The sequence below is a fragment of the Saccopteryx bilineata genome, chromosome 3 (genome assembly GCF_036850765.1).
Source record: "Saccopteryx bilineata isolate mSacBil1 chromosome 3, mSacBil1_pri_phased_curated, whole genome shotgun sequence".
NCBI classification, from domain to species: domain Eukaryota; kingdom Metazoa; phylum Chordata; class Mammalia; order Chiroptera; family Emballonuridae; genus Saccopteryx; species Saccopteryx bilineata.
The window spans coordinates 8,880,439-8,898,793 of record NC_089492.1 but is presented as its reverse complement, the minus strand read 5'-3'; the positions used below and the strand labels follow the sequence as shown (position 1 = coordinate 8,898,793).

At 45.1% G+C, this 18,355-nt stretch overlaps 1 protein-coding gene and 1 non-coding gene across 12 annotated transcripts in view; one reads left to right on the top strand and one right to left on the bottom strand.

Annotated features, from left to right (window-relative positions):
• CYRIB (CYFIP related Rac1 interactor B) overlaps positions 1 to 18,355 on the bottom strand; it is a 149,752-nt gene that overhangs the window by 73,494 nt on the left and 57,903 nt on the right. Inside the window, exon 1 of one of the 11 annotated variants that reach the window (XM_066265663.1) lies at positions 11,510 to 11,663. The exons of 8 other annotated variants lie outside the window; for them this stretch is intronic. In XM_066265663.1, coding sequence (XP_066121760.1) covers positions 11,510 to 11,663 — 154 coding nt within the window. Of the gene's footprint in view, positions 1 to 11,365; positions 11,464 to 11,509; positions 11,664 to 18,355 lie in introns of those variants that run through there. 2 more of the 11 variants (XM_066265659.1, XM_066265654.1) reach the window with 2 other exon arrangements.
• On the top strand, positions 751 to 924 carry LOC136332857 (small nucleolar RNA SNORA15). The gene has a single exon (XR_010730985.1). It is a non-coding gene; the product is annotated as a small nucleolar RNA SNORA15 (small nucleolar RNA).

Here is an 18,355-nt window from a genome sequence, read left to right as displayed (position 1 = left end):
GGTGAGACTAAAGATGAAGTATGATAAGGAACAGAAACTACTGCACTGATAAATGTGTTTCAAAACTGGACCATGGTCTAGGAAATTCCTATACCAGAGACTGATAAAGAAAGCAGGATTCTCAGAACTCTCTTTGGATAGATGTCCAACAAGGTCATATCTAAACCCAAGGGACTAAAAAGGCCTGAAGGTGAACTATGTACACTTTAACCCAAAGAACAGAAAAAATGAAGTTGATTTCTCTGTATATTTGAAAACAACTTGGTAAATATATTTATGAAATACCAGAACACATTAAATATTTAAATTTATTGACAAGTAATGAATAGTTCCTGGCAGTCTCTTTTCCAGTATTGTCAGCTAACTCATGACTTTTCATGAGTTTCCATGAAACTGGAGTTTACTTACAGTTTCCATTTTACAGAGCTTGAGGGAAAACGGTATAAAAATTAGGTACAGTCAGGCCCTGGCAGGTCGGCTCAGTGGTAGAGCATCAGCCTGGCGTGTGGAAGTCCCGAGTTCAATTCCTGGCCAGGGCACACAGGAGAAGCGCCCATCTGCTTCTCCACCCTTTCCCCTCTCCTTTCTCTCTATCTCTCTCTTCTCCTCCCACAGCCAGGACTCCATTGGAGCAAAGTTGGCCCGGGCACTGAGGATGGTTCCATAGCCTCTGCCTCAGGCACTAGACTGGCTCTGGTTGCATCGGAGCATCGCCCCCTGGTGGGCATACCGGGTGGATCCCAGTTGGGTGCATGCAGGAGTCTGTCTCTCTGCCTCCTCGCTTCTCACTTAAGAAAAATACAAAAAAGACTCAGTAACTTACACGGCCAGACACCATGCAAAAGTAAAGTCTTTCCTTTAAAATGGCTATGATGGCATGCCAAGTGTTTTCATAGCATATCATTACTAAAAGTGGATATAAATAAAAAGAGGAAAAAAAAAGAAAAGAAAAATACAAAAAAGAAAATAATTAGGTACAGTCAATTAGATAACAAGACTCAACATGTAATGCTACCTTAGCTACAAGGGAAAAACTGCCTGGGATAAATGGTCTCCGAGCACCTGTTTAGCCCTACTTTATGACTGGGGCCATTTTCCTATAATACTGTCAACCAGTTATACAGTTTTAAAAACTGTTCATTCATCTCTTAGTTGTGAGGCCCAAATAAGATCCTAGAAGGGATCTGAGAGCCCAGAGGCACTGAAAGAACTCCACAAAATGTTCTGCTTGTACACCTCAACTAGCAAGAGGTTTGAAGTGCTTAAATATTTGTAAATTACTTAAATGCATAAGCTATCTATTTACCCATACTAGGCAAACAGAGAATGGTTTTAAAAATTAAATTAAATTTTAAAATAATAAACACTACTTTAAAAAATTACTCATAAAGAACACAATACCATCTAAAATGAAGTGCTTACAAGACACATATTTAATAAGCTAACAGATTACTAAGAAGGGGTCAGTGACACATACCAAAGACACAACATTGGCCAGTTGTCACCATGACACATACTATAATGGAACTTTGGCACACCCATTTCAAAGGGTTGCCAACCCCAGCCACATAGTTTGACTACTACTTCAACATACTGTTCTATAAATAAGAAGGAAAATCTTTAGTTTAATATATTCACATTTTTAATATAGTCTGTCCCAATTATCAAAGGCTATTTCCAAAATGCTTCAGCCCTTTAGTCTGAGGCATCAATCAACCTGCCCACTAGCAACTCAGAACTAGTGCCATCATAACAAAAAGATTTTACATTTCCCAATCTGTAAATTCATGTTTACTTTAACTCAAGTAAATGGAAGAAGCTGGCTTCTCTATACTTTTAAAAACAACTTGGTAAATACATTTATGTAATACCAGAACATGTTAGATATCTAAGTTACAATAAGATCAAACCTAAAGTTGGCTTTCAAAATAATATTTTTTGAATGCTTGTTTACAGAAAATAACTGGGAGAAATTAGGTGGTGCTAATCAATGAAATAAAGTCTTAGCCCTTAGGGGGAAAAGCACACACACATTAAAAACTGCAAGTTTAAACCTCCCCTTAACAACATGTGGTGGCCTCTCTTACACCCCTAAGTCCTAAGATCTAAAGGAAAAGAAGCCTCACTTAAAAATGTTGTGCTTAATTAAGTTTTGTTAGAATTTGCCAGAATTTTAAGTAGAGAACTTTATATATATATTTAATATAAACAAAAGCTAATTCAGACCTTGCAACCCAAGGTGGTTTTCTCATTTCACTTAAAAGGTCTCAAAAAACCACATATGATTCTTTTCAAATCAAAAGATATCTAAACACGCTGGTCATTACTTTTTGAGTAAATGTTATTAGTTAGCCACCACCTGCCTTGGACAAAATTAATCTCAAAATTCTATCAAGGATACTGCATATTGGGTTTGCCCCTCAAAGGACATCAAGGAAATAAACAGCAATAATAATGTGTACTGTATTCTCACTACATGCCAGGTATTTTTTAGTCAAATTTATTGAGATACAACTTCCCTATGTTGGGAAACAATTCTCCATAGGTCTTGTTTTTTCTGAACGTGTTGCAAGCAGAGGGTGCCCATTGCCCTTTGCTCTGTACTATAACTGTATCCTCAAGCATATCTGTAACAGCAACAACCGTGAAAGATACAGTCTCCCTCCGGAGCAAAGAACAGGCGTGCTTACTGTCTAGTATAATAATATAAGAATCCTTGAGCAAAAGATAGGCACAGGACCGCTCATTACAAAAGATTTGGGTTCCCTAAACTCAGGGCTTTTCTCCAATAATACAGCCCTCTCTGCATGCAACTATCAATATAACCTAAGAAGGATGAGGAAACCAGATCAAATGCGGACACTCTGGCTACTGCTGTCACTGAGAGTAATGAACCATCCTTCCCCTCTTCTACAAGAACCTCGTGTCTTCTACCAGGATCCACCAAAATGCGGCAGGGTAACTTATTAGCTTGCAAGTAGGGTAAGATCTTAGACTGTCATGGTTCGGGCTAGTTTTGGCAACATGGATGGGGTTCTGACAGAACCACGACTGACTTTCCGGCAAGGAAGATAAAGGCCCCCAAGGGCAGAGGTCTGCAAAATGAGAAGACATCCCAGGATCAGGCAGCTACCCTAATGGGGAGTGGCGAGAGGTGGAAATAAGGATCTCCACTGTCCTACCTGTTAATGAACAAGGAGCTCAACTAAGATTTTAGAAACTGAGCCGTGAGAAGTGGGGCTGAAACCAGCCACCCAAGTGAACTGGTTGTTCGCTCCCCTCTGGGCTGGCACAGGAAGGATGTGTCAGGACCCCGGGACAACAAAGGCCCGTGCCGCCAGGTGAAAGGCAGCATGCTGTGACTGCTGGGCCAAGGAACCCCCAAAGTTAAAACAGACTGTAAGTAATGACCTTGCTGCCAAACAGAGCTTTATGTAAAGTGCAGTACTTCTGGCTGAACTATAGAAGATTAACCAGTGACTAATTAATTGTACAGAGCTGCTCTCTCCTTCTGTGACCCCTTTCTATCCCTCCCTACTTGTACCCCCTACTCTCCTGCTTTACAGAGAAAAACTTGTGTTTTGGGGGGGGGTTGTATTTTTCTGAAGTTGGAAACGGGGAGGCAGTCAGACAGACTCCCGCATGCACCAGATGGGGATCCACCCGGCACACCCACCAGGGGGTGTCGCTCTGTAGCAACCAGAGCCATTCTAGCGCATGAGGCAGAGGCCGCAGAGCCATCCTCAGCGCCCGGGCCAACTTTGCTCCAATGGAGCCTTGTCTGCGGGAGGGGAAGAGAGAGAGAGAAAGAGAGAGGAAGGAAAGGGGGAGGGGTGGAGAAGCAGATGGGCGCCTCTCCTGTGAGCCCTGGCCAGGAATCAAACCCAGAACTCCTGCACGCCAGGCTGACGCTCTACCACTAAGCCAACTGGCCAGGGCCTACAGAGAAAAACTTGTAAGGGATGGGGCTGAGGTCTGTCCGGGGAACCTTAGAGAGGGACTCAAAAGTTTTATAGCTCTCTTATCTGGTCTCATGGAAGGAAGGGACATTCAGATTCAGCTAACAGGGGCTGGGTAGGATTAACAGAGGAAAGGAAAATGAATGGAACTGATGGCTTACACTCATCGGGGCAACTGAATGTCCTCTTGTTGTTGCCTCGATACCCTATTGTATAGCAGGACCTGAAGTGTCACATGGTTGTACCTCCTCATCCTGTAAGTGCATAGGAGACTCTCCCAATCAGGAAAGGCTGCACGTAGAAAAGGGCTAGTACTCTGGGGCCTCACAACCCTAATGACCATGTTGGGAGGAAGCCTCCACCAGGGGTGGCCCCGGATTCTGGACATTTGCCACCCTGCCCCAGCTATCCGCCATGCCCCTTTTGTAAAGTAGCTATTAGCTTGCTACTGGGCTCTTGAGAACGCAGAATGCCTGACTCAGGGAAGCCCCATGAGTCTCCAGGGTCATACAGTGTGTCCCTAAAGTCATGGTGCACTTTTGACTGGTCACAGGAAAGCAACAAAAGACGATAGAAATGTGAAATCTGCACCAAATAAAAGGAAAACTCTCCCAGTTTCATACCTATTCAGTGCAGTTCGATGTGGGCTCACGCACAGATTTTTTAGCACTCCTTAGGTAGCTATCCCGTATAGCCTCTACAGACTCCTCACTGACTGGTGGCCTACCAGAACGGGGGTTCTCCACCAAACTGCCAGTTTTCTTCAACTGCTTATCCCACCGAGTAATGTTATTCCTATGTGGTGGCGCTTCGTTATAAACGCGCTGATATTCACGTTGCACTTTGGTCACGGATTCGAATTTAGTGAGCCACAGAACACACTGAACTCTGAACTTTCCTCTGTACCGTCCACATCTTGACTGGCATGGCTGTGGGCTGCTCCGCTGTATACACGGTGTTACATCATCACCTGCGCATGCGCACATGCTGCCACATCATCCTACAGAAACTGGGAGGGTTCTCCTTTTATTTGGTGCAGATTTCACACTTCTACCAACTTTTGTTGCTTTCCTGTGACCGGTCAAAAGTGCACCATGACTTTACGGACACACTGTATTTCCACTCTGGGGTGGGTCAACTCATACGCAACCACTAATAATGTGGAAAGTCAACGAAAAACGTTTATCTGAGAATACAACCGGCTTTGCCTTAGCCCACAGCATCTCAACTATACATGAAAGGGAGGAGCAAGTCGTTTGGGGATACTTACTCCCTTCTCTACAACCAGAAGCAAAGTTACTGACTCAGTGGAGCCCCACATCCAGAAATCATCCCTCCCCATTGTCAACACTCAAAGACTAAATACTATCAGTTCTTCCCTTGACTTTAACAACAGCCCCTTAACTTGCCTACCTGTATTCCATCTTCACCTTCAATCCATCTCTAAAATATGTCAGACAATCTTTTGAAAAGACATAATTGAGTATCTCATTCTCTCCCCCCTTAAAAATCCTCCAGTGGTTTCCTCTCAGCATCAATGTGACTCAAACAGCCAGTCTTATGGTTAACTTATGACCTCTTTCCAACCTACATCACTGGCGTACACAGCAGCATCCGTGTCTGAAACGTACACGACCTCTCTCATCCCCAGGCTTCTGCCTCCTCCTCTTCCCACTCTCACGCATTCTCCCCTTTGCCTTGGTCCACTCTTCAGGTCTGAGTGTAGATGCCATTACACACACCACAGGCTTTTATCCTGACTCACAAGATTGGGTATCTGTAGAACACACACACAGCACTGAATTCGCATTGCCATTTTTCTCTATCTTCTATTCCACTCTGAGGAGGGACCACTAACATTTTATTCACTTTACATAACCACGCTTATCTGCTTGATAACTATTTGGGTGATTAACAGCAATCACATACCAAGATTTGTGCCAGATGTCAAAGAAACAGATCATCAAAAACAAAAAAATTAATGTTCATTTGGCTTACAAATGTATTAGTTTAATAAGTTATATTCTGCCTTCCCTATTACACTGCATTAAAATACAAAAATTTCATAAAAGTCTTGTGAGGCACATAGCAGACATAATTATTCCCATCTTATAAATAATCTGAGGACCTTCCCACTATTAAACAAGAGTAAATCAGGATTTAAATACAATTTTTGTCCATACACACAAGTTTGTAATGAGTAAATCTCACAATAAGAGTAGAAGTCAACAGACTAAAAGAGTCTACTTCAAGACCTAGTAAATCTCAGATTTCATTTAAATTTGTGCCTTTAATTCACTATTCACTAAGAACAAAGAAATTACATAAATAATCCCCAAATAATAATATCTGGGAATGTCATAATTTTTCTCATAGCAAGTGTTTTCTGAAATTACTTGACCTAAATTAATATTCGGTGTAATCTGGAATATCTGAGAACATGCCAATTTATAACTAGAAGAAATACTCAGGCAAAGTGAAAGTGTCTGCATCAGTCTACATGTAATGTACACTAGACATAATGTACCAACCAGAATATCTCAAGTGGAGAGTCCATGCATGGCAGAAAATGACTGCACAGGACCAGGGTGACATACAATAGTACCACTGAACATTACCTTTTAAAACTAAATAGCTACAAAATGTATCTTTGTAGTAGGTCTTCTATTTAAACAAGATGTTTTAAAAACACACCCAGTATCTTTGAAAACAGCCATTCTCACCCAATGTACCACCATCAGGATACAGGCTGTGTCATAAGAAATGCCCATATTTAAAGAATCAAAATTCTAAGAGCGATTTCTGTATTTAAGAAGTTTACAGCCTGACCTGTTGTGAAACAGTAGATGAAACATCGACCTAGAATGTTGAGGTCACTGGTTTGAAGCCTGGGCTTGCCTGGTCAAGGCACAGAGTTGGTCTTCCTCTTCCCAATCCCCACCTTTTCTCTCCTCTCTCTAAAATCAACAAATAGTCTTTAAAAAAAACAAACTTAAAAACATTTACAACTGTCACTTATTTGCATTCCAATATACATAGTTCCATGGGTGGGTAAGGGGGAAGCTTTAGTGAGCAGGAAATTATAATCTGTGTAAACTCACAAGACTAGAGGACAAGTGACATTATCCATCCGACGTGCCAGCTGAAACAGTTTTGAGTTTGCTGCTTTATGCATCCTAAATGTATCAAATAAAGGGCCTTACTTCAAACAGGATTTTAGGGGAGCCTACCAGTCACAGAGGCCTGGGTTTAAATGCCAGCCTTCTTTAGCCTCTTTGGGAGTATACCTGGACAGGTTACCTAAAATGTCTGTCTTTCTTTCCTGATGTTAAGTAGGAATTAATAGGAATTAACCTACACGTTGCAGCACTGTCATAAAACTAACACGTGTAGAAAGAACTTGGCATGTAGTAGCTGTTCACTATTTCAGCATAATTCAGAGCCCAAACCCAGTCCTATCACATACTAGCTGTGTCATTTTAGTTTATATTTATAACCTTTTAGCTTCCAAGTCTGTGAGATAGGAACATGACCACCTACCTACCTAACAAGGCTGTCATAAAAATTAAACATCTTACAGCACTGCCTGGCAAGTCGTAAACACTATGTAAGTGCTAGTTACTATTAACATCATCACCTCCACTGAAATATTAGGTAACTATTGTTACATGATTGACTTATGCCTTCCCTGTCTGCTATATGAAACAGTCCTTGAAAAATTAACCTAATTGAGTGAATGCATCATAATATAGGATGAGCACACACACTCATAAATTTTTATGCTGAGTTTTAGAAATTTTTAATCAACAAGAAATTATCTGAATTAACTATTGCTCATGAATGCCGACAAGATTCACATATCAAACATCCATTCTAAGTGAATAAACCCATTCAATGAACTAAAGCATATCACAAAATGACATGTCTATTGTGCTTTTCCCCCAAAGACCTCAAAGCAGTTTAGTAATCAAAGCAATCCTCAAAATATAGGAGCTACTTGAGAAAACCACAGCTGAGAACAATCATCTTTCTCCAAAACTTTTGCCACATAATTACAAATACGATGTTAATAGTGGAAAACTCTCTGACCTTGCCATTCATACAATTATTCAAAATACCCACTGTGCAACAGGCAGGCACTGCGTTAAAGTCTGGTGTGTAACAAGAAAGGAGAAACCAAAAATAATAGTGGGCATAATATAAGTAATGTTATTAATATTTACAAACATTATAATTCTGTTTTCCTTAAACAGAGAAAAAGTTAATTTTAAGTTCTAGCAGTCGAGTGCATCAATACTTAATGAGCTAAGTAACCCCATATAAGTGGCAGATCAGTATTTTCCCCAAGGAGACTAGAAGTAAAATGAAATAAGTATCCTCTAGACTCCTCAGTCAATTATTTAACTAAGTAAAGGTAAATGGCCATTTAGAATACAAGCCAAATAATTTCAAGAGTGACACTATTTTATAATTTTTAAATCAATTTTTGGGAAAAATTCAGAGAATGAAGTCTAAGTTTGATTATGTTCAGTGTCACCTGTCATCTATCAGAATTAAACTGCCTTCACTTAGTTTTACCTAGCATCTGAAATTGAAATTATAGTTTAGGTTCTGGCCGGTTTGCTCAGTAGACAGTGTCTGCCCAGCGTGCTGACACCCTGGGTTCGATCCCCAGTCAGGGTACCCATGAGAAGTGACTATCCACCCCTCATCCCCTCCATCTCCCCCTTCTCTCCATCTCCCTCTCTCACAGCCAGTGGCTGGATCGGTTCAAGCATCTGCCTGGGACTCTGAGGACAGCTGGACCCACACCAGAGGTGACTAGTGAATCCCAGTCAGGGCGCATGCCGGAGTCTATATTCCCTTCTCTCATTTAAAAAAAAAGAAAAGAAATTATAGTTTTGCTGGGGAAACTAGAATCTATTTACTAATCATGCCTCCCTTTGATCAACCACTTTCTTTTTTTTTTTTTTTTTTTTTTTTTTTTTTTATTTATTCATTTTAGAGAGGAGAGGGAGAGACAGAGAGAGGAGAGATAGAGAGAGAGAAGGGGGGAGGAGCAGGAAGCATCAACTCCCATATGTGCCTTGACCAGGCAAGCCCAGGGTTTCGAACCGGCGACCTCAGCATTTCCAGGTCGACGCTTTATCCACTGCGCCACCACAGGTCAGGCTGATCAACCACTTTCTTAGGAGAAAATGATATAGCCCCGATCCAATTATCAAATACAGAGTTCACACTATATATCCTTACATTTTATAAAGCAAGAGTTTCCCTTGAGGCAGCTACATAACTATGGAAGTTTTAAGGAATTAAAAATATTATCTAGCAAAACTGCTCTGCCAAAACAATGCAGTCTTGACTATGAGTTAAGAAATCTTACTGCTAGAGTGGTCATCCAAAACCTAAACGGAACAAGTCAAGTGCCTTTTTAACACTTAGCTCCTGGAAGAAGGTGCTAGTTCAGCAATTTTATCATATTGAAAAGTAGATGTATTTCAGTACTAAAAACCTTTCTTGGAGTTCATTACTATGTACTAAGAATGTCACATTAAAAATCAAACAAATGGCCCTGGCTGGTTGGCTCTGCGGTAGAGCGTCGGCCTGGCGTGCGGGGGGACCCGGGTTCGATTCCCGGCCAGGGCACATAGGAGAAGCGCCCATTTGCTTCTCCACGCCCCCCTCCTTCCTCTCTGTCTCTCTCTTCCCCTCCCGCAGCCAAGGCTCCATTGGAGCCAAGATGGCCCGGGCGCTGGGGATGGCTCCTTGGCCTCTGCCCCAGGCGCTAGAGTGGCTCTGGTCGTGGCAGAGCGAAGCCCCGGAGGGGCAGAGCGTCGCCCCTGGTGGGCGTGCCGGGTGGATACCAGTCGGGCTCATGCGGGAGTCTGTCTGACTGTCTCTCCCCGATTCCAGCTTCAGAAAAAAAAAAAAAAAAATCAAACAAACAAAAACAGTACTACTATCTCATTTAATGAATGTCCACTAGGTAGTTTTAGTTAACTGCAACACTTTGCAGATGGGCTATCAAATACACCCCAATTATCAAGTTGTGCTAGACACAAAGTTTCTGTGTCTATTATTAAATACAATTAAAGAATTAAAAAGGATCAGTATAATTTTCTTGAGGTACATTAATCTAAAGTGATTTGCAATTAAGTCCCCAAACACTCAAGTAACTGAAATTTACAACACTCCTCAGGAATGTCAGGCTGCCAAGCTGCAAGCCTGTAAAAACATACAATTGACTGACATTCACTTTCCACATAAGATTACGGAATAAAAAGATAGCAAAATCAGTAAATTTACGGAGGGGGAGAAAGAGTGTAAATAAATTCCAAAAATCTGTCTTATCCGGAATGGCACTCTGGTACTGCCGGAATTCAGGCATTGCATCCGCTTTCCACACGCCAGGGCGCCCTCAGTAACTGCTGTTGACAGATGAAAAAAAGTCTCCCCAGCGAACAGTATTAACAGGTAATGTTGCAAACCAGTCAGGGAACCAAGCGAGTAGGAATGTGGAGGAGTAGCAGGGAAAGTAACAGCCTTCTGCCAAATTTTACATTCAGAGAAAATTAATCCATCATAGATACTCCTCCGGGGTGGAGTGGGGGGGAGGGAGAAGATATTTGATAAGGCCCAGAATAGCCCACAATAAACACACACACACACACACACACACACACACACACACACACGGCAACTGCCACTTTCACTACAGTTTGACAGTCACAGATTTGGGTAATTATAGTAGAAACTGTGCGTTTTGGAAACACGCTAAGACCACACCCTGGGACTGAGAATCTGGACTTTAAATGCCGGGAAATCAAAGGTCAAAGCTGTATGTATAATATGTAAGTTGGGAGGTCCAGTCGCACAGGTGGAGGAGGGGGGTGGCCAATAAGAACACCAACTTTACCGCGGTGACCAGGTGGCCGGGTGCCGGGGTGAGGCGTGGCGCAGCCCGAGGGAGAAGGGGGTGTGGATCTGGGGACCAGCGCAGGGAGAGAGGGAGGGAGAGAGAGGGGAAAGGCGGCCGCGCAGAGGGAAGCGCGGTGGGCGAGGGAGTGGGGGGCGGACGCCGACGCGGGCGGGGAGAGCGGGGCAGCCACACGCCCCGGGCGCCGGCAAACCGGGGCGGGAGGGGCGACGGGCGCGCGCGCGGAGGTGCGTCCGGAAGCGGCGGAAGAAGGGGAGATCCGAATGAATGAGTGCGGGGGGCCCCGGCGCGCGGGGGCGTCCGCGGAGGTGCAGCCGCAGCGCCGGGGTGGGCTCCCGGGCGGGCCCACCATGCGCGCGACGGGGGACCCCGTGCCGCCGCGCCCGCCTCTCCGCCAAAATGGGGTCGGGGCGCAGGCGAGCGAGGGGTACGAGGGAAGCGGGGGAAATGGTCCAGAGAAACCACTCACCCTGCGCTCGAGCCTCCAGGCTCTCAGCCCCGCTCCTCCACTCTCCTCGAGCCGCGGCGGCGGCTCCTCGGCGGCGCTAGGGGGAGCCCCGGGCCCGGAGCGGGGCAGCGGCGGCGGCCGGACCAGGAGCCCCTCCGCACCTGCCCCTGTGGCGGAGCCGCGACGAGCCAGGCGGCGGCAGCGACGGCGGCTCCGAATGGGGAGGGCAAGTGACCCGGATGTACAGGGTAACGGCGAGGAGGGGGAAGGGGGAATGCCAGGAAGTGAGGGCGCCACGGACCTGTCCGGCCATGCGCATGCGCCGCGAGCCCGCCCCGTAAGGTAAACCCTTCCCCGCCCCCTGCACCCCCGCCCCTCCAGAGTGGGCGGGGCGAGGCAGGAGACAGGTGGTCCGACGGGCGCGGGGAGCAGAGGAAGGGGGCGCGGTTACCTCCTCCGCGCCCCCGCCCCCCTTAAAGGAGCAGCACCTTCTGGCTGAGACGGCATCTGGGTGGGTCTGAGTCTTCCAGCCTTCTCGTTGCACGGTTGGAAAACTGAGGTTCAGAGTTAGCGGTGACCTGCGTCAGGTCAGCGAGCTCAAAAGTGGCAGGAACTGGAACTCGAGACTCGCAGACCAGGACTCTTTGTGTTGAACCCAGCGAAGTTGCCACAGCCCACCCTCCCAAATCCCACCCCCAAGGCTTTAGGGGCAGGGTGGGGGGACAGGTCCTTAGCCACGTTCACAATCTCAGACAGGGCGGACGCGCTTGGCAGGCTCCCCAGAACGGAGAGGTGCACCGTTATCGCCTGCGATGGTATCGTGGAGACACCCTAGGGAGGTGTTAAATGATCAGTCTGAGAACAGAAATCAGGCGCCACTTGAGACTTGTACCATGCTACGCAGAGCACTTTCAGATAAATGAGACTGCTCTGGAGTCTGCTGTGTGCAAAAATGCCTGATGGATAGAACTTGGCTGTGGCAGGGGGCGCAGCCTCTTCATTTTCCCCTAGTTTCCCTTTCACTCTTCAAACATATATGCTCTCTCTTTACATATAAAACCAGAGCATCCCATTCACCTCGCTCATCCTAATGCAGTTATGAAACACTCAGGTTTTTTCGTTAACACTAAAGTGTAAATGATTATAATATTACCTCTCCTGGGGGTATTTTCAGTTTGACTTCTGAATATACATCATTACTCTGGAGATAAATGGTTCTGAACATTTTGGGGTCAAGGACACTACTGAAAATCCTGTATAAGTATGGCCTTTTCTCCCTAGGAAAATGCACATCTGCATGCAAAGTTGCATTCAATTTCAGGGGATTTATGGATCCAGGAAGTCTATCAACGAAATCGTGGTTATGAACCCTTGATCCAGTCAGACAGGGTCCCAGGAACTATCTGGGCCTTACCATATGTGGCCAAGAAAATTACTCCTTGACCCAAATACAAAAGGGCAGCCTTTATCTTATTTATTATTTAGCCTTTTGTCTTCCTCCTGAATTACATGGAGACCAAATGATACATGCCATCTTACACAGAAATGTGTTGAGAGTCATGGACACATTAGGTTGCTTTTTCAAGGCACACATTAAGGTCAAGAGTCCTAGGTCTCAGAATTTTACCCTAATATTTTAGATATCATATTTTAGGATGATTTAGAGTTTCTATACTATATTATAATCTTCATCAATTTCAATTAAACTGAGAGAGCTATTTATATTGCAAATATTGATGCTGATAGAACCATCTTCACAAACCAAGAACTTTGGTCCATTTGTCTGACGTACTGAAACTCTTAAAAACCCTAGTCCATACAGACCCAGTGTCTTCAATTAGAACCAGAGAAAGAGTTCACACACCTGGCCATCCCATGAGCTCTGAGTAACCACACACCTCTAACCCAATCTCCCACCAAAAGAAATCTCTTCCAATACCCAGTTTAGCTCAGATGTGTAAAATTATGGGGAGCTTACTGCAATTGTCAGCCTCCTGTAATTGTGAGGGACCTCTTCTTTTACACTGAAAGACATCAGATGCCCAACAACTTTCATTCACTGGTGCTAGTTTCACCTCTGGAGAGTAATATAGACATGATGCTTGTCTTTGGGGGAACTTACAGTCCAGCAGAGAAAACAGCCCATTGATGAGTAATAACGGTAATATAGAATGAGCGCTATGAGGAGTCCCTTTCAGAGGCACCTTTCTCCTTATCAGCCCTACACCCATTCTTGGCCTGTGCAAGAGCCCCTGAGTAAGTTCTACCACCACCTCATGTCAGATGTCCTGAAAGAGGGATAGAAAACAAGACCCTAAGAGAAGTGCTGAATTTCCTCTTCCTTGATCCTTTCTTCACTGTTTCATGTTAATGTAATCACATTTCAGCTGAGGTCAAAGCTTTCCAAGTTATATGTTGAAAAACAAGCAGAAAGATGCAAAAAAGAATGTTTGCATAAGACCACTAGGCCCTCAGTGATGATTTAATCACTGTGGCTTGCTGGCATCTTTTTGAGCCGTTACAATGAGCCAGGCACTGTACTAAGCCCTTGGCTTGCATTTCCTCTTTTGCTTTTCACAACCACCCTATATGGTACTGTTATGGGTCTATTTAGTAAATGAGGAAACCAAGGCTCAGTATGAGACATCCAGAACTCAATCCCAATCTGTCAACTGCAGTTCCTCTGCTTCTCCACTTATACTAACTCGACTCCGTCTGCTTTCGTACACTGAAGAAGGTCCTGATGCTTTCTTCCAGTGCTGTTTTCCTTGAAATTTTTACTTATTACTAAATCAACTTTGAAACATTTATGAAGTATCAGTTGTTTCACTTGGTCATTAATTTATTCGATCAATGAACATCTGTGCTCCTCTGCCATGTCCTAAGTAGCATGCTGAGGGGCTAGGATGAAGGAGAGGAAGCTACTGGTCCCTGCCCTGAGGGGCTCAGGTTTTGGTGAGAGGGAGAGCTGTAAACCTCACAATTACAACACAGCATGATTCACCGTCATTTAGGCTTTGGGCGTGTGTGAAGGAGTCAGCTCTCCCTGGGACTGCTGTGAAGAAGACTTCACAGAGGATCAAGAGGTCTTGAAGAGATGGGGGGGGGGGGGCGGAACTAACATGAAAAGGCCCAAGGGCAGAGGAGGGGGAGTTCATGACATGCTGGGGGTAAGACCAAGGTGGTGAGATTGCAAAGGACCTCCTCTTATACCATGCTAAGGGGTCTCACCTTGCCTCCTGATGGCAGTAAGAAAATAGAAGCTATGCAAGGTAACATAATCAGACGGGTTTTATATCAAGACCATTCTGACCGCAGTGTCCAGTTTGGACTTCGGTGGGAGAGAAAATAGAAGCTGGCCAACCAGTGAAGAAGTTGTGGGGTCCAGGTCAGAGTTAACAAGAGCCCAGTCTAGGAAACTGGCAGAGAAGAGGAGGAGTGAGCACCAGAATTAAGGTACCTACAGATGTAGATCTACAGCAGTTGGTGACTGGCTGAATCTGGGGGAAGCAGCAGCAGGAGCTGGGGGGCGTGACCCCAAGGTTCCGGGCTCAGCAGACTAATTGGATGGTGTCACCATCCAATCCCGAGACCTTGACGCAGCTTCATTCCTCCTCGTCCAACCTTCATCCACGAACATGCACACTGCTTCCACTGGCATCTGCAGATATGTGCAGCTGTTTCCCAATACTTTTCCACATCTCTGCAGTCACATTTATCATTTTAACGGCTGCAGAATATTTCATCATATTGAAATAGCTCCGTTTCCTTCAGTTGCTGAAGGTCCACACCCTGCATGCCTGGTTTACCCTGAACTTACTCGGCCCTGGGCCTTCTGCAATGAAGCAGTTGAACGTGGAAAGAGTGCCTAGAGGTGAAGGGTGATGGAAAAGTGTGGCTTCAAGGGCCAGTGAATCAGCAACCCTTGGGAGAGGCTTGGGCAACTGAACTGCATGTAGAAACTGCAGAGCTCTGGAAAAGAACCTACCTCCCACGGGGATCCTGATGTCTAATTCTCAGCGGAAGCTAGTTGTCAAGTCCTAACCCCTCTGACCCATTTGTTCACTTTTCCGCTCACTCAGCAATGCATTCTTGTGAAGCAGAGGGCCACAGAAAACGAGCTAAAACTCCCTCAAAGCCCTGGCCTCAGCCTGGCCAGCGTTTGAAACCTGTTCGACAACACACACAAGTTATTCAACCTCTCAGAGCCTCAGTTTCCCCACGAATTCGTTGTCAGGATTAGCATAGATAAGACTTGTAAAATACTTGGGACAGAACTAAGCGTACATTAAGTCCAATCATTATTTCCGGTCTCGGTACCTTCCTTGTGCTCCCTTGACTCCCACCGCTTTCTCCAGTTTCTGAGCAGACCCACCAGGTGAAAATCCACATGCTTGGGTTCCGAGTCTGAATCTGCCGGCGTGAACCAGGGCCACGCCCTTGTTCTCTCTCAACTTTCCATTTCCCATCTGTGAAATGGGCATAAGAACCTATTCACAGGAATGCAGCAAAGCCCTCATTAATAATGTATAGGGAAATATGTACAAAACCCCAAAGCCTGGCCCTGGCCACTAACTCTGTGGATAGAGCGTCAGCTCAGTGTACGGACATCTCAAGTTTGATTCCCGGTCAGAGCACACAAGAGAAGCAGCCATCTACTTCTCCACCGCTCCTTCTTTCCCTTCTCTCCTTCTTCCCCTCCTGCAGCCAATGGCTTGATTGGATACAGCATGGCCCCAGGCACTGAAGATGGCTCCAATGGAGCATTCCAGTGACAGACACTAAAAATAGCTCAGTACTTGAGCATCAGCCCTAGACAGGGTTGCCGAGTGGATCCTGGTTGGGGTGCATGCGGGAGTTGGCCTATCTCTCCTCCTCTCACCTAAAAAAAAAAAAGAATCCCAAAGCCCTTTGCCATTATTGACCATATTACTGCTGTTATTTATAGACATTGTTGTTTCCTTGGTTTCTCCTCATTTAAAAAACAACAACAATGACTTCAGCATAAATTTCATGGCTTGCAATTACTGGGTCAAATGCTCTGAACACTGTTATGGTTGTTGACTTGGATTGCCCAACCGCCCTTAGAGGAAACTGAGTAGTTGCTGCCACCGTTAACTCAGATACACCAGTTAGTAGGTGTAAGCACTAGAGTATAGTCTGGTTGCTTCTGTACCCAGTCTTAGTCCTCAATCTAACATTTAGGGACTTCTGTCAATTGCTTCCCTCCTCCTCTTCACGGAATGAATGAATACTGAGTCTGTGAGGAGAAAAGGTACCTTCCCAAACATTTCTGCCATAACCAGAGGTTCAAGGTGAAGGACTAAGACTCCAGCATCCAGCTGGGTGTGTTGCATGCAGAAAAGGACAGGAGGAGGCCTGTGAATCCTGCCCTGAAGGATGGCAATTAGAGCTGCTATTAAAAAAGACCCAAAGCAAAGAGCCAACAGTGCACACTCAGCACACTCCTGCTGTGAGCAAGACAGGAACCAACCTCTCCAGAGCCATAAAGTTGTTCTGGGAGCTGCTTTTCCCCAAAGTCACAAGATCTACCTAGGAGCCTCCATCACGTTTCCAAACATGACTGTCTCCCAGTGGCCAGCTCGTGTTTGCCCCGCCCTCTGTGTGACCGGCTCTCATGAGCTGCGCGGGCTGGTCCTTCTTCTCTCAGCCTCCAGGTTCAAGGGCTGCCTCCTGAAAGGGGTCCTCCCTCCCCCCCCTTCCTAGTGTCACACTCCCCTACCTCCCTTCAGTCATTCCCTAGCATGTCACTGGCTTTTTTTTTTTTCTTCACAGCACTATCACAACCTGTAATTATTTTTATTTTTTTTAGCTTAAAAAATATTTTCCAAAAAAAGCCTTTCTCTAAAATATCAGCTCTGTGAAGGCAAAGCCCAATACAATCTTGTTCATTCCAACACCTGTCACTGTGCCCACCCACCTCCTAGGAGACTCTCAGTAATTATGTGGAAGGATTTCATAAAAAAGAGAGCTTCCCAGCTCCTCCACACCATTTCACCCAACTCTATGAATACTGGTAATACATGTCAATAACAGAAACATTTTTGAAAAAAACAGATCAACAAAAGGAAGAAAATATAAACCCTTCCTGATCCCACTTCCCACGCCACGTGGATTTCCTACCAAATGGTTTTTGCGATGTCTCTGATTCACATGCTGAATTGTACCTGCTGCGTTTCATCTCACATCCACCTTAATCACCTCTCCTTAATAAAGGGACTTCAGCTACCTCGTTGTTTTAAGTCTACGTTCTACTTTGCAGGGCAGTTTTACCATCAAGCATTTAACAGATCTCCTGGTGCTAAGCCACAGGGAGGTTTCTTCAATGTCAACAGCAGGAAAATGTTTTAATACAGTACTTCCCCCTTGACAAGCTTCCCACTTTTTTCCCTCAGTGTTTGTATTGCTTTAGAGTTGTATTTCTACAGAACTGTAGTCCCCACCGCCCATTCACCACCTGGAGTTATTAGAGTCCCAAAAGAAAAGCCAAAGAGGGAGAGAGAGAGAAGCAAAACTGTTTGCAACCGGCAAAGCTGACGTATGACGGAGCCAGGACCAGGACGATGTCTGAGAGTTCAGTTTTGGGAAGCTGCAGCTGATACAGGCAACCAAAATAAAGAGCGTGTTTTCTTGCCACGGTTTTTTTTTTTTAATTTTTTATTTATTCATTTTAGAGAGGAGAGGAAGAGAGAGAGAGAGAGAGAGAGAGAGAAGGGGGCAGGAGCTGGAAGCATCAACTCCCCTATGTGCCTTGACCAGGCAAGCCCAGGGTTTCGAACCGGTGACCTCAGCATTTCCAGGTCGACGCTTTATCCACTGCACCACCACAGGTCAGGCACTTGCCAAGGTTTTTATGGTTAAAAGAGGAAAAGACTTGTTGCAGCCTCCACTTTTCCTTCCCAATCCCTGTCCTGAGGCAAAGTCCTTCCCAAGAGGGACAGGCTGGTCCATGGGGTTTACCTATGTCGTAAGCAGCTTCCAGTCCAGAGC